The sequence below is a fragment of the Triturus cristatus genome, chromosome 2_2 (genome assembly GCF_964204655.1).
Source record: "Triturus cristatus chromosome 2_2, aTriCri1.1, whole genome shotgun sequence".
In the NCBI taxonomy this organism is placed as follows: domain Eukaryota; kingdom Metazoa; phylum Chordata; class Amphibia; order Caudata; family Salamandridae; genus Triturus; species Triturus cristatus.
The window spans coordinates 333,080,542-333,094,404 of record NC_140582.1 but is presented as its reverse complement, the minus strand read 5'-3'; the positions used below and the strand labels follow the sequence as shown (position 1 = coordinate 333,094,404).

The 13,863-nt window shown below is 41.9% G+C and overlaps 1 protein-coding gene across 1 annotated transcript in view; it reads left to right on the top strand.

Moving 5' to 3' along the window:
• ARHGEF38 (Rho guanine nucleotide exchange factor 38) overlaps positions 1–8,590 on the top strand; it is a 332,434-nt gene extending 323,844 nt beyond the window's left edge. The window contains exon 14 of the mRNA XM_085641412.1: positions 1,505–8,590. Coding sequence (XP_085497538.1) covers positions 1,505–1,690 — 186 coding nt within the window. The 3' untranslated portion in view covers positions 1,691–8,590. The remainder of the gene's footprint in view (positions 1–1,504) is intronic.
• The last annotated feature ends 5,273 nt before the right edge of the window (positions 8,591–13,863 follow it).

Below are 13,863 nucleotides of genomic sequence, written 5' to 3'. Positions count from 1 at the left end.
CGGTGAAAGGGTTGATGTATTGATGAGTGAAAGGATGGATGTAAGGATAGGTGAGTGAAAGGGAGAGTAGATGGATGTATGAGTGAAATAATGGATGGATGTATGAGTGAAAGAATGGATGGATGTCAGTGAAAGGGTGGATGAATGGGTGAGTTAAAGGAAGGATGAGTGAAATGATGGATGAATGAGTGGAAGGGTGGATTGATGCATGATAAGAGAAAGGATGGTTGAGGGAGTTAGTGAAAGGATAGATGGATGAGTGAAAGAGTAAATGAATGGATGTATGGCCGGTGAAAGGGTGGGTGAATGGGTGAGTGAAAGGGATGATTATGGGGGGATGGATGGATGGACGGACGGGATGGATAAATGGATGAGTGACATGATAGATGGATAGATGGATGGGTGAGTGAACAGATGGATGGAAGGATGGATGAGTGAAAGAATGGATGGCTAAGTGAAAGGATGGATGAGTGAAAGGGTGACTGGATTGACGAATGAGTGGGTGAAAGGATGGATGAGTGAAAGGGTAAATGGATGGTTGGCAGAAAGGGTGGATGGATGGATGAATGAAAGGGAGGATGGTGGATAGATGGAGTGAAATGGTGGCTGGATGAGCAAAAGGATGGATGGATCGCACAGTTTGATGGATTGCTTTGGAGATGAATGGATAGGTTTGGATATGGATTGAAGGTTGGAATAGTGAAAGACATTGATGGATGAAAGAAGAAATGGATGACAGAATGTAACGGTAAATTTCGACGGGTGGATGGAAGGATGAATGTATGTATGTATGTTTGGATGGATGAAACATGAGCTCTTCTAGGGAGGGTCGCAATGACTAGCTTCACTTGTTTGGTGCCATAATAGATTTGGCTCAAAGTTGGGGGTATTTTAATTTTCTGGCTACTTCCTTGTATCCATTTAATAGCTACCAGAGTAGGTTGCACACATGTTCAGGTGGGATCAACTTCCCTGCCCAAAACCATTTGGTTACATGTTTGAAAAAGGGATAGAAATAACATGTCTTTTATTCGCCCAAATCTGCTGATCATGATCACCAACGGAACAATAAATCACACTTTTTTCTTAAGCTTCAAAAGAATGATTTTTTTATATTTGTGTGGGGGTTCTAATGATATTTGTATGACATTAAATCTTAACTTACTAAACCTTGCGGTACCTTTTCAATTTGGGAAAGGAATACTCCTGAAAACGTTATGCTGAACAAAACAAGGTTACCAGAAGGATTCAAAAGCCTCCCAAAACATAAAGTAGTGCTTAAGTTGCATTAGCAAGATGCTAACAAAGAAAAGGCCAGATGCTTCACAAACAGACTGTAAAGACCAGTGCAGTAGCTACTTCTAAGTTCCTGAAATCAGCTTATCCTGAAGAGCAGGGAAATTTGAAGCACACAGGTTGACCCATTGTTACCTTCATGTTGTAGGTGTGTTGGTTGCTTGATTAGTACTTCATAAATCAGTGATTAATTATTCCTCTCCATTAGATTTTCTATGCAGTGTATGCCTTTGAAGCACGAGGTCAACAAGAGCTCAGCCTCCAGGAGTACCAGCGCGTTCGCATCCTGAAGTTCTCAGACCTAAGCGGCAACAAAGAGTGGTGGTTGGCTGAAGCTGAAGGTCAGAAAGGATATGTGCCAGCTAATTACCTTGGGAAGATGACCTATGCCTAAGGAATTCAAAAGGGTTCCTGCTCTGTAGCTCCTCTTTCCTGTGGTATTGGGCGCAACATTACCAAAGTGTGGTAGGTTATGCACATTGTCACTCTGAAGCCATCGTACCTCCAGTCTCCGTAACGCTGAAAACAGGATACCTGCCAGAGACTAAGAGTGAGATGACATTGTTTGAGGATTATCCTTCAAATGTCCAAAGCGAAGATTTATCAGATGACCAACTCCGTTATTGTCCTGGACTGGTTTTAACATAGTTTCCTGCAAAATCTACTTCCATTAACTAGTCCAGGAATGGTTGTCAGACCATTTAATGATCTATTCAAGGACACAAAGCAACCTTAAGATTCATAGACTCGGATGCCAAAGAAAGGAACGCACTGTTCTACAGCTGGAAACATTATTGTTTTTATTATTTTACTATTTTATTTTTGTATTGTCAAGATGTTCTTAACTGGATGGACACTGGGTTCAGACCTTTAGAATAATCTAGAGTGATCTTTGGAAGCAAAATGTCATGGGAAGTCCAAAGTAAGGGACCCAGAGAGTACAGGTGGTGGGAGGGACGGCTGGTGCCTGCCTCTGGCCTGATATATCACACAACTAGGTGGGGTGGGGTTTTTGCAGCACCAGCTCACTCATTCCAAGAGACATTTTTAGAATACGCAGGTAAAACGTTTTATTAAGATTAGCGCACAATTTTAAAAACAACTACGGTCAAACATATAAATGCTTGGAAAACTGTAAGAGAACTTTATGGCTGGCAATTGTCTGTTAGCGTGTAAGCCTCGATTTGACAGAACTATATATGTAATTGTTGTCTCAGTAGTAGAGATGGAAAAAATGTAACAGGGTGGCACAGGTCAGTGTTTATCTTTTATGGTTGTTATAAGCAAAAGAGAAAAATACTAACAAATTAGGGCTTTTGTAGCTACCTACTTGCCAGGGTGGTGTCATCTTAGCTTTTAAAATGTCCTTGAAGCTTTAAGACTGATGATTCCCAGCTGACCTTTATGTGTAGCATATCCTTTAACCTCAGTTTCCTAAACAAGTACCTGAATTCATATTCTGATATCGCAATGTTTTTAGACATCAAGCCGAAGACTGTCAGTGTGGCAGTATCCCTGCTCTCCCTGGCTCCCTCTCAGCCTTCCCCACCGCCTCACGCTGATGAGCACTTTAGCTACTGATGAAGGTTACCAGAGTTGAGCCCGTTTAGAAGGACATACTTTGTTAACATGACAGGTCACAAAATTGGCACCTGTGGAGGAAAATGCATCAATTTATGCAGTGCTTAATTTTTGAAAAAATAAGCGCCAGGGCCCGCATCAGGGGCCAACTGCTACTCACACCACCCATTGCCCCTGCTAGCGCTGGCAATGACAGTACCAACACAACTACAAACCATCATACTCCTATAAGTATGACAATTTAGACCATTCCAGGCCCCCAAAGCTAAAAGAATGGCTTGTACTGCAGGTATTAGTCATTTTTAATGTAAATGGAATAATTAGATAATGGTTTTTGTGTTTCATATCTAAATTAGACAAACATCGCCACCATGTGGCAGACTGTCATAAGTGCCAGTGTTGCCAATTGAGTGCTGGTGCCGAGAAACCATCGGCTCAAATTAAGCACTGAATTGATGAAACATTTAGGGGATAATCTTATTCATTTAGCTATCATATAATGTTAGCTACCAATGAACTGCTAGAGGTAGGATGCAGAGACAAAGCTATCAACAGTGCCAAAGGTTTATTGCTACAGGTGTCCAGGTGTACCTATTTATGACTGCATTTTATTCCCAACTAGGAGGTAGTGGTGGCCATTTTCTTTACTTGGATTAAGGCCCACCGCACCCTTGGTGTGCCACTGCTACAAAGGCTCTCTCGGTTTTATTTCTACTCTCTGGCGGAAAACTCGTTGCAAAAGGCCTTTGATAAGTTGAGACCTCTCAACTTACACTGTGCCACGGTTTGGCCCATGCCAATTGCACTTTTCGCGCAGGCCCCCAGTGGAGAGCCAAAATCGCAAGATTAACAAAGTGAGTTCGAAATCCCTACATAGTTGGTTTACAACTCATGTTTGATGTACACCCTTGAAGTATATCACGGGTTTTCCCAGAAGACAATGGGAAGTGGCTTCAGGCGCCTTTGTATTTGCGTATTTTGGGGAAGTTAGAGGCTGCTAAAAACCATAACAAACTGAAAGCCCCACCTCCATCTCCACGAGTCTGCTCCCTTTAGTAAGCCGCAGGCGGTGACTGGTTCAAAGCCTTCTCTTGCGAATGTTTTTCAAGGTTGAGAGACATGCCTGACAGTGCTATGCAGTTGACTTTTTTTTGCTCCTCAAACCAGCAACCTCCTGCAACCCCAGCCTTCTAAAATGTCCTGGGAGGTCCTCAGAGAGAACTACCATAAAAAAATAAATTTTAAGTTTGGAAAATACGATAGATTCTTTGGTGCTCACCGTTATCAGACTACTGTTCACATCTGGTGCATTAAATATGCGGCTATGGGGACTTCAGCGAAGGATACACCATAGAACGTAACCTGTATGCAGAGAGTGTAATGTTAGGATCCTGTGGTAATAAGCCTCTGTAATTGTTTGCAGAATATTCAGCTGGCGGTCAATCACGAGAGAGAAAAATTGTGAAGTTACACAATTGTGAGTGTGATCTGGGCATATTTCACAGCCTCTAGACTGAAGGAAAGGACCTGCCTAGTTTGGTATGGTCGTCTCAGTTTCCTCTAGTGAACTTCGCCCTTTTAACGACTATTGATTCATTTTACACATGGGGCAGAAGGCTAGGGGAAGGGTGGGCTGGGGCAGGCAAGCAACTCCGCCTTTATTCCGGGCACTTCAGTGAAGGAAATAGTAAGTACTTTTTTTTAACAAGTTCAAATCTATTTCCGTTTATGAAATGTAAACTGTTTAAGTGGGCTGAGTGGCTATACTGAGTTAGACTTCTTAAGTCAGGGGCAGGCCTATGATGTCCATGCAGTTATTTAGTGGAAACGCACAGTGCTTTACAGTCCGTCAGTTTGATAGATTTGTGCCCTGCAAAATAGATATTCAGAAGAAATTAAGTTTAGATTTATACTGATAAATACAAGTTTATAGATTTTATCCAGTTTCTAAAGAAATGGTACTATTAAAATAACATTGCAAAAAAAATGTATGCTTGCTGGCAATATCAGCCATGCTGCACTGCCTATGTGGATGTCTGTGTTTTTTTTAAGCAACTTCTCCTCAGGGATTTTTGAGACTTTGGCTAAAATACAGACCTATGCCCAGGTTTGTGCAGCAGTCGAAATGGAAAAAACACAAGCTGATGTTTTCACCAGTTAAGGTTGGCTCCTTTGACAGTATTGGCTTTGAGTTTGTCAGTCTTTTACGAAAGGGCTTTTACTGCCCCTTTGTAAAAAAATTAAACAAAGTAGCAGGGCACAATGGGAGGGATAGCCACTACCAGTAGTAATTTCCTTGTAAAAACGGTACAGAACCACTGTTGTATTGCTAGAAATGAACTAGGCCAAAACGGATATACTATCTGATGCCTGTTCATTTTCTGGATAAAGATTATAAAAACCTGTATCTAGATATTTAATTTCAGGTCCTGAAAGTATCTTGGTAGGTTTATTCAGAATTTACTGTCAGATGCAGAGTTTCATCACTTGTATGTTATTTGGAGACTATATTGTCCTAAGCTGCTGTTGAAAATGTGTTTAACCCTTCGAACTGTTGCACTTATGGAAGAATTAACATAAGCATTATGTGGCTATCCGACCACAGCTGAAATGTTTTAAAAACAGAATTGTTTATGATGCAATGTTATGTTAGTCCTTTTTATTATTACATAGTATGCTTTCTGCCATTATCATGGCCTCGAGAATGTATAAGCAATGATCATGTGTCTTTGCTCTGGTGATTGTCACTGTGTTTATTTGGTGTGCTTTTGGCTGTTGTACTATACATGCCAACATTTGAATACAGGAAAGAGGTATGTTTGGAATGCCCCTCCCCCCGTCCTATTGACATGTATTGAGGTGAAGGCAATTTTAGGAGGGAGAAAACTAAAATGAGGCCAATTTTGGCTTTACAAATCGCGAGTCTCCCGCATGAATCTGGCGCGTTTGCATGTGTGGGGTAGTGGGCGCGTTTACCATGACCACACACACTGTGTGGGAAGTGAATGTGCCTGTTTATGGCCTTAGTTACATCAATGACGTGTAACGCGTTGGAGAGTGCGTCCAGCGTACAGATATTTATTTGTTTCTGCTGCAGATACTTTTGAATCATTGTCGTCTTTAGAAGGCACTTCCTTCTGCTCTGCAATCCGAACTGAATTGGTCTTGCAATATTTCTACGTTTGGGTGGCATTCATTGGGATTCAGCGAGCTAAATGAAAGGGGGGACTTTGGAGTAGTACAGAGCTTTCACCCTGGAGGAGTGTTTGCTGGATGTTTGAATGGACACCAAAAACGAGAATGTTGGGGGATGGAAGTCACCATTCTGTATTAATTTCAGTATGTTTACCTTTCAGCGTGTAAGTTGAGAAATGCCATGTTGATAACTTGCCGTGTTAAGGACTTAGAAAACAGTTTTTTTGTCAGGTTTCTACATTCACAGACTACATACTGGCAGCAGTTAATGTTTAGCACAAAGCTTACGGCAGGAAACCCAATACTCTAGCTTGGTTACAAGCTACTGGTGGTCTGTGGAGTAACATTGAGCCCCCCTGCAGAATGTGATGCGGAGCCCCTGAGTCTCCCATATCTCACAGATACTCATTGGCCTTGGGCTGAATGGGGACCCCTGAAAGTTGCTCCCACACCTGCACTGCAGGGGCTGCATTACACCCCTGCAGATGTTAGCCTCCACCTTTTGAAGCTCATGCACAAATCTTCAGAATTGTTTAGGTAATTCATTGTCAAAACATGTATCAAAACCCTTCTTTCGCTAGCCCCCCATATACTGCTCCGCTACTAAGTTCTCCTTCTCCCACTGCTCCCGATTACAGTCCTGCGTCTCTCTGCAACCCCTTGGACCCTGCTCTGTTGCGCACCAGTCTTTTGCTTGATAGCCATGTTAACGATATACAAGTCCTTTACATACATAACGCATGCAATGTCCTGATGACAGCTCATAAATGATGGGAAAGTAATTAGGGGTGCGTCTACAGGCTTTCATGCCCTGTTGTAACATGCTCTACCTCTCACCAGGAGATTCTATTCATGGACAGATCTGTGGTTAGCATGTAGTCCGTGGTTTAATCTTCTGCCCATGCCCACAAGCAACCCCCCCCCCCCCCCCTCCTAACCTTGATCAGGGAATTTACATCGATACCCAATGGTGCTACGGCACAAGTGGGAAACGCCATGTTGTTTTGACATTTGTTGCTTTGTTTAGTAAAAACAAAGCTCTAAAGTGGGAGTGTTGTTTGTTCACATTATAATCAGGAAAAACAATTTATGGTTCGAGGCTAACTAGGAATGATCCACCAGGTGAAGGGTTTGCATCAGCGGAGCTGGTGCAAAATCTTGCTTGAGTTTGGCAGGGAAGGTAAACAATCTATGGAGTTTCACTTGCCCTGCCAAACCTTTAATGGCCCTCTTACTCTAAAATGAACTACTCACTCTGGATTGGACCTTATACTGAAAAATACGAATTCCTTAGTAAGAATGTGCAGACCACAAAGACTTCAAAGAATTCCCAGTATCATGAACAGTGAAATAGGCCTGGAGTTAAGGCAAGGTGGCCAGGTAGAGTCCAAAGAGTACATTTTTTCAGCTGTGAACAACTGCCACATAAGGGCCTGCGCCACCAACTGGCCTAAACGGTAGCTAGGTCTAATCACTGAAACTTTAGTCAATCCCTGGGTAGTATTAAAACTTTGATTAAGACATGCAGTAACCCAGAGGTTCAGATACCTGAGTACATAGCACCGGCTGTACAGGTGGCACCCCAGGATCCTTGAACAGGGATACAAGATTCCTGCTACTTTCTGTAGCAGCAGTTTCTTTAGAGGAGCGATGGTTGAGCTGGGGTCATCTATTCTGATCGCCGTGGCGTTTTGGTGAATCTATGACACGAACTGGAAGGTAGATGATGAGTGCCATAAAATGGGGAAGGGGGGCATTTATGTGAACCTTTCACTTTAAGTGACACTCTGATCTTGTGAGCCACTCTGGATATCCTGTATGCAGTCCAGTGCTAGTTAACGATTTGGTAGTGCCAAAAGTGAGGGGGCTGTCATGTGAATACCTCTAATAAGAAATTGTGAGGAAATTCGTGGTGCATTTTTCTGCCTGATATAACAATTTCCAAATTTTCCGACAAAAACTTATGCCTGTCTCCTAAAATATTAGTCTGTGTAGTTTCTCTATGATGTGTTTATGGATCTAAAGAGAATTTTGGTGGCATTGGAAATTCTTTGCACCTCTGCCTCACAGCTCCGTTTCCCAGTAAAAAAACTGAATTTTGGGGTGAATCTGTTTGCTTCAATTTTATGAAGAGAATTTGAACCGGGAGAATGTTTTGTGCTTTCTGTACACCAGATGACGTTATATCACTGTGTTTGCTGATGGTGTATTAGTGTGGTGAGCAAGAGTTGCTTTATTGTGAAATATACCCCATGTTATTTCAGCCAGTCACAACTTTAATAACCAAAAGTCAGTGTCATTTGTTGCTTCAACATTGTGTTCATGTCATTAAGCATTGTTGCAGCTGTGGGAAAAAAAAGGAGGATGTACATAATGGGTGAAAAGAGATCCACACAGGAAAAGTGACAGGAGGAAGCAAAGCAATGATCTGTGAATTGAATATTTAATAATAATTCTATTACAAATTTTAAAAGTCCTGTTAAATTATTACAATAAAATGTATATTTTTGCAAAAACATATTTAATTGTTTATTTTTTCATGCTTGGAAAATAAGGTTATAGTAAATGAGTTCTATTAGTTCCCATATAATACTGTAATAGAATACCTATTTGAAAAGTTTTGATATGACTTGTTTTCGTAAAGGGCTTGGTTCATAAAAGCGAGGGTGAATTTGTGATGCCAGCCTAAGGTAATGATTCATTCAGATCAGCAGTGTCGGGTCATAAAAGTTTGAGTAGGTGCAACACCAATATCAGAATCATATACCACGCATGTACGTGGGCGTACATAAGAAAAATAAATATATGGGGGGAATATATTGGATTAAGTACCCTCTGCAATACATAAGGATGTTACAAGTCACTGAGGAGTTCCATGACCATATAGAGGAACGAGGTAGAAGGCCTGCTTCCTTTGTAAAGTTATGGAATTACGAAGGTGGCTTGCAATATCCTTATCATGATCAGCAGGGAGTACTTTATTCCTTATAATAAATGGCCACACCATCACCTTTCCCAAAAAACACTTAAATCCTTGGTGTGTAGCTCCGTTATATGTAAGAGAGAGCAGGTTAGCAAGCACAAAGAATACAAATAGAATCGGTAGTGCAGAATTAAACACTTCAAAAGCTGATATGTTGTAAAAAGATATTAGAATCAATTTAATACAAGTCAGTTTTTTAAAACAAAATGCACAATAGCTCAAAATGTGTAGAAACATACAGAAAGATTGTAACTTTTCTATAATCACATAAGAAGTGCAAAAAATAAACATGTTGGCATACATATCTTCCTTCTCCGTGTTCATATACGGCCAGAGAAACAGAGCTGAAGAATAAAAGGCCGGGTTTTGTTTTACTTCTTGAAACAGCTGCTTTATTTATGTTCCGTGACCTGACCTTCCTTTCCCCATTGCTGCTGGCTGTGGCAGCAGGCATTGTGACATCAGAACTCGACTGTAATAAGTTATTACAGTTGAGCATCTGTCATTTCTATATAATGGATGACTGGGTGTGTCACAACTCGCCTCTTATGAAGAAATTGGAGACAGGTTTTTATACAGGGATTGCAGAATCCTATATATCACAAGCACATAATATGGTGATCAAGTGTGTATGTTGGCGGGCAGTGAATTTTAAAGCTGGTGGGGCTTACATTTCAGTCTGAAAGGGGGTGAATAAGAAAAGTCATTTCCCTGTGACCTCCTCCCTCCAAAGGTTTGGAGCAAGACTCTCCCAATGAATATTTGCAAGTAATTGGGCATCCAGAGAATTTTATAGCACTGCTGCCAAATGTAACTTAGCCTGATCCGCCCATAGGTATCATTCAAGCATTTTAGAAAAAAGTGTCAAAATGGTGCATTTGTAGGACATTAAAAAAAGGCTAAAAAGCTATACGTTTTAGAGACATTTCAAACAAGATGGACATGCAGTTTGGGAGTCCCCTATCATTTGTCAAGAAACGATCAAATGTCTTCCTTAACTATTCTATTCCATTTTCCGATCTTGCATCTTTCAAGTAGATTATAAATCACAAAAAGTGCAGTTTTGAAAAATAAAACATTGCACACATTTCACAATCTTAGTATTTAGACAGCAGAACTTTCCCTCAGCGTCGGCACATTTTGAAGGTTTCCACAGCACCACTTCTTATTGATCGTTACCTTATATGTTCTGATCGCAGGCCTATCTCTTGGGTTACAGCAATCTTAAATGATCACACCCCAGGTAGCAAACATAGTAACTTCATATTATCTCTCTCCTTTCACATCTTCTTGCCTTCCTAGCCCCTTTTACCATTTTCCATCTTCATCCCTCTGTTTTTTCTCCTCACCCTTCTCGCTTCCCCACATTCCAACCCCCTCCAGGTCTCCTTCCTTTTGATCTTACATCAGGCATTTAAAGTTCCATCATGCTGGTGGCAAGCTGCTCATCGATATCCTTTTATCTCTGTTTTCTAGTAATATTAGTCCTATCTTTATAAATGGCAATTTTAAACTACAAATTCTAGAATGCTAAAGAATAGCATGTCTAAATTAAATTAATTGTAGATAGGGGCAACCGCTGCTCTGTTTATCTGCCTCTCTTTCTCTCTTCACTCTATCATTCTTCTGCTCTCTTGATCCAACCTACCTTCTGTTATCATCTGTCTTCCATCTATTCCATATTCCCATCTCTGTAGTTTCCTTCACCAATCACCAATTCATCTTCTAGCTTAACTCCTTTACTTTTTGCCCACAGTTTCAGGTTTTTAAAAAGTGTACTCCTCATCCAGGCTTTCCCAGTTCCGCAGGCAATACAGAGCCATAACTGAATATAAATGAATTTACTTCAGTTCCAACCAAGCATTCTGGTAAGAGTTTAGTCAATCCTTGATTGTCCAGATCCTCGGCTCACCCTCTCATCTTGTACCTAGGGCAGCAAACAGTGCAGGAAGATTACTCATGACCACTGAGGGGTTGTCTTTGTGTGCGCTAGATTTCTTGAACACGGGTCTGGACTTAGATGGTTTTGAATGAGGTAGAGTTGTAGTGCAACAAACTGATCCACAAGATGAATTTCCAATCCAAACAATGGTTGTACTGAAGCCAATCTCGAAAGCACTTAGGCCATCATTATGAATGTAGCCATAATTCAGATTCTCTTGATTATGATTAAAGTAGGAACACAGAATCTCGATTTTTTAAATTTTTTTTTACCCCAGACAGTTTGCCTACTGCAACACAAAGGGGCAGATCTACGAGTAAGTGCCGCAGCGTGGCACCGCAAGGCCTTTGGCTGCGCCACGCTGAGGCACTTCCGAAGCAAAGGGATGCAACATATTTACAAGAATATGTTGCATCTCTGTGCTTCCCCCTGCGCTGGCGCACAAACTGCAGCCATGCGCTGGCGCAGGCCCCCTTGCAAGGATGCCTGCGTCGTGGGGAGATTGTTTTTGTGCAGGAAGGGGCACCTTCTTGCACAAAAACAATCACTACATGCATTTTCCTCTTTCAATGCGTGCTGTAGAATGCAGCACGCATTGAAAGAGGCAAAAACAAGGAGAAATGAAAACATTTCTCCTCGTTGCACTTCGCTACGCCACCTCTAGGGTGGCGTAGCATTCCCACGCATCTCCAGATTTACGATTTCTCGTAAATCTGGAGATGTCTCGTTCCATGGGTGTTGTGTGTGAAGGGGCCGTATTTACAAGGGGAGGAAAAGTCACGCAGGGTAGCTGTTCCTCTCCTTGTAAATATGGAGGATCCCCCTGCGCCACCAGTACGTCACGAAAAGTGACGTACTGGTGGCGCAGGGGGCTTGTAAATCTGCCCCAAAATATGCAGGGGCAGAAGAGGGCTGAAAATGGAGGAATCTGCCCAAACAAGAAATCTTGCAAGTTATTCCCCATTTCTTCAAGGTTATATCATAATATATGGGGTAAAAGAGTGTTCTATGACAGGGAAGTGCGATTTTCTTTACAAGGTTCTAGTACTCCGAAGTGATCTGCAATATCCTTATGTACGACAGGAGGTACTTTGTTCCTTATGATACATGGTTTGGAAATGCCAATGGGGCATTCCTGCATCACACATAATAGGGACTTTTAATAGCTTTAAAGGTGGTCTGGTCATTGTCCAAACCTGAGGATTCCGGTCCACCTTTTTAGTTTTTAGGTCCCAAAGAAGAAATGGTTAATAGAGTTTTATGTTCTGAGGCAGGCTTTGGTTCTTTGGGAGTAGAAACATAACCTGCACTGGCAGGAATAGCATCCTTCAACGGAGTCTCCAAATTATCTAAAAATTGATCAGAGAATATTTATTGCATGACCACTTCAGTCATGTTTCTTGCTGAGACAGCCAAGTAACCAGGCGGTCTTTCTGTTTTTTGATGCTTTGGAGATGCAGCAAAGTGATTAGTATGTGAAGGGGCTTCAGAAGAAAAGAACAGAGAGAGCAGTTTTATGGTGTGTTCACAGATTTAAAACTCACATTTTGCTTTGGCGTCTGTACATTTCTTTTAAGAAGCCACAGTTGGAATGGGCTAGAGCCCTGCCCAGAAAATAGCTCACTGTATGCATGCTGTAAACATAAGTCATAATGAGGGAAATGAAGAGGTGGCAAAAACTCATGTCCCATTCAAACTCCTATGCATTGCTGCTGAGAGAATCTGCTGGAGGCTGAGAACCAATCTCGGATGCTTCAGCTGTAGTGATGCACTGGCGTTACACTTATTCCTGAAGCAGTTTGTATCAAATGGCTTCTACTACGCTTCCCTTTTGTGTATGTATGGATTTGGCTATATGAATCAATTCACCCCGCCCCCCTGATGTGCCCTGCCTCGGCAGTGTGTCTACGAGGCAAGAACACAGCTCTGTTTGTATTTTTGGGGTGGTACAGCCTTGCATAACTTTCCTTTCAAGAGGACTCACAAATGCACACACTACGAGGCTCCCCCTCCTGATCAGGCTTTAAGGGCCCCAGAACAGGGGATGTTACCCTTTTCCTGTACCCACAGGCCTTGCTGATCTCCTACAGACACACCCCTCTTGCATAGAGGCATCAACTTTCCTCTCCTGATGGTCTGTTTCTTGGACAGACGGTGGTTTTTGGGAACCTGGGATAAATCACAGAACACAATAACTTATTGAATGCTCATTTCTCCGATTCTACATGCAGGCTTTTGTGGTTCAGTCACTTGGGGTAGAAAAAACATGATATTAGTGTGGTAGTTTTATTATGGACTGGAAAGTATACATGCAGTTACGCACTGGTGCATGGAGGGCTTTAAACCATCTTGCGAAACAAGAAAAAGTACATGCAAACAGCACAAAACTAGGACAATATTCTTAAAGGCACAGACACCCCGCCAGAGCGGCCAACTTTGAAGCTGGGGAACCAGGCTTGAGTCTGGTTGGACGCTCAAGCATCCTGCGATTCTGAGCAAATCACTCAAACTCCCGGGGCCTAAAAATGAATGTGTCCGTCTGTAATGCAACTGGTGCTATGTAAAGCGCTGTAATACCTTAGGGTCGAGTTCGCACTATATAAAACTGTAGACAAAAAAAAAAAGGATGTGTGTGTCCATGTCAATGGAGTGTTTGAGGCAAGCTGTCCTGTACCTGAACCGCGTGTGGCCTGGGACCAGCCCAATCAAAAGCTGCATAGTTCACCTTTGATTTCCTTGCAGTCCTAAATGACCCTGTTGCTTTGCATATCTTCAAGTAAGATCTCATTTCCAGTACTTCCACAGCATTTTGTGTGTCTAAAGGCTGGTTCTGACAGGTCCCTCAGTTGAATGTTAGTAGTTAACT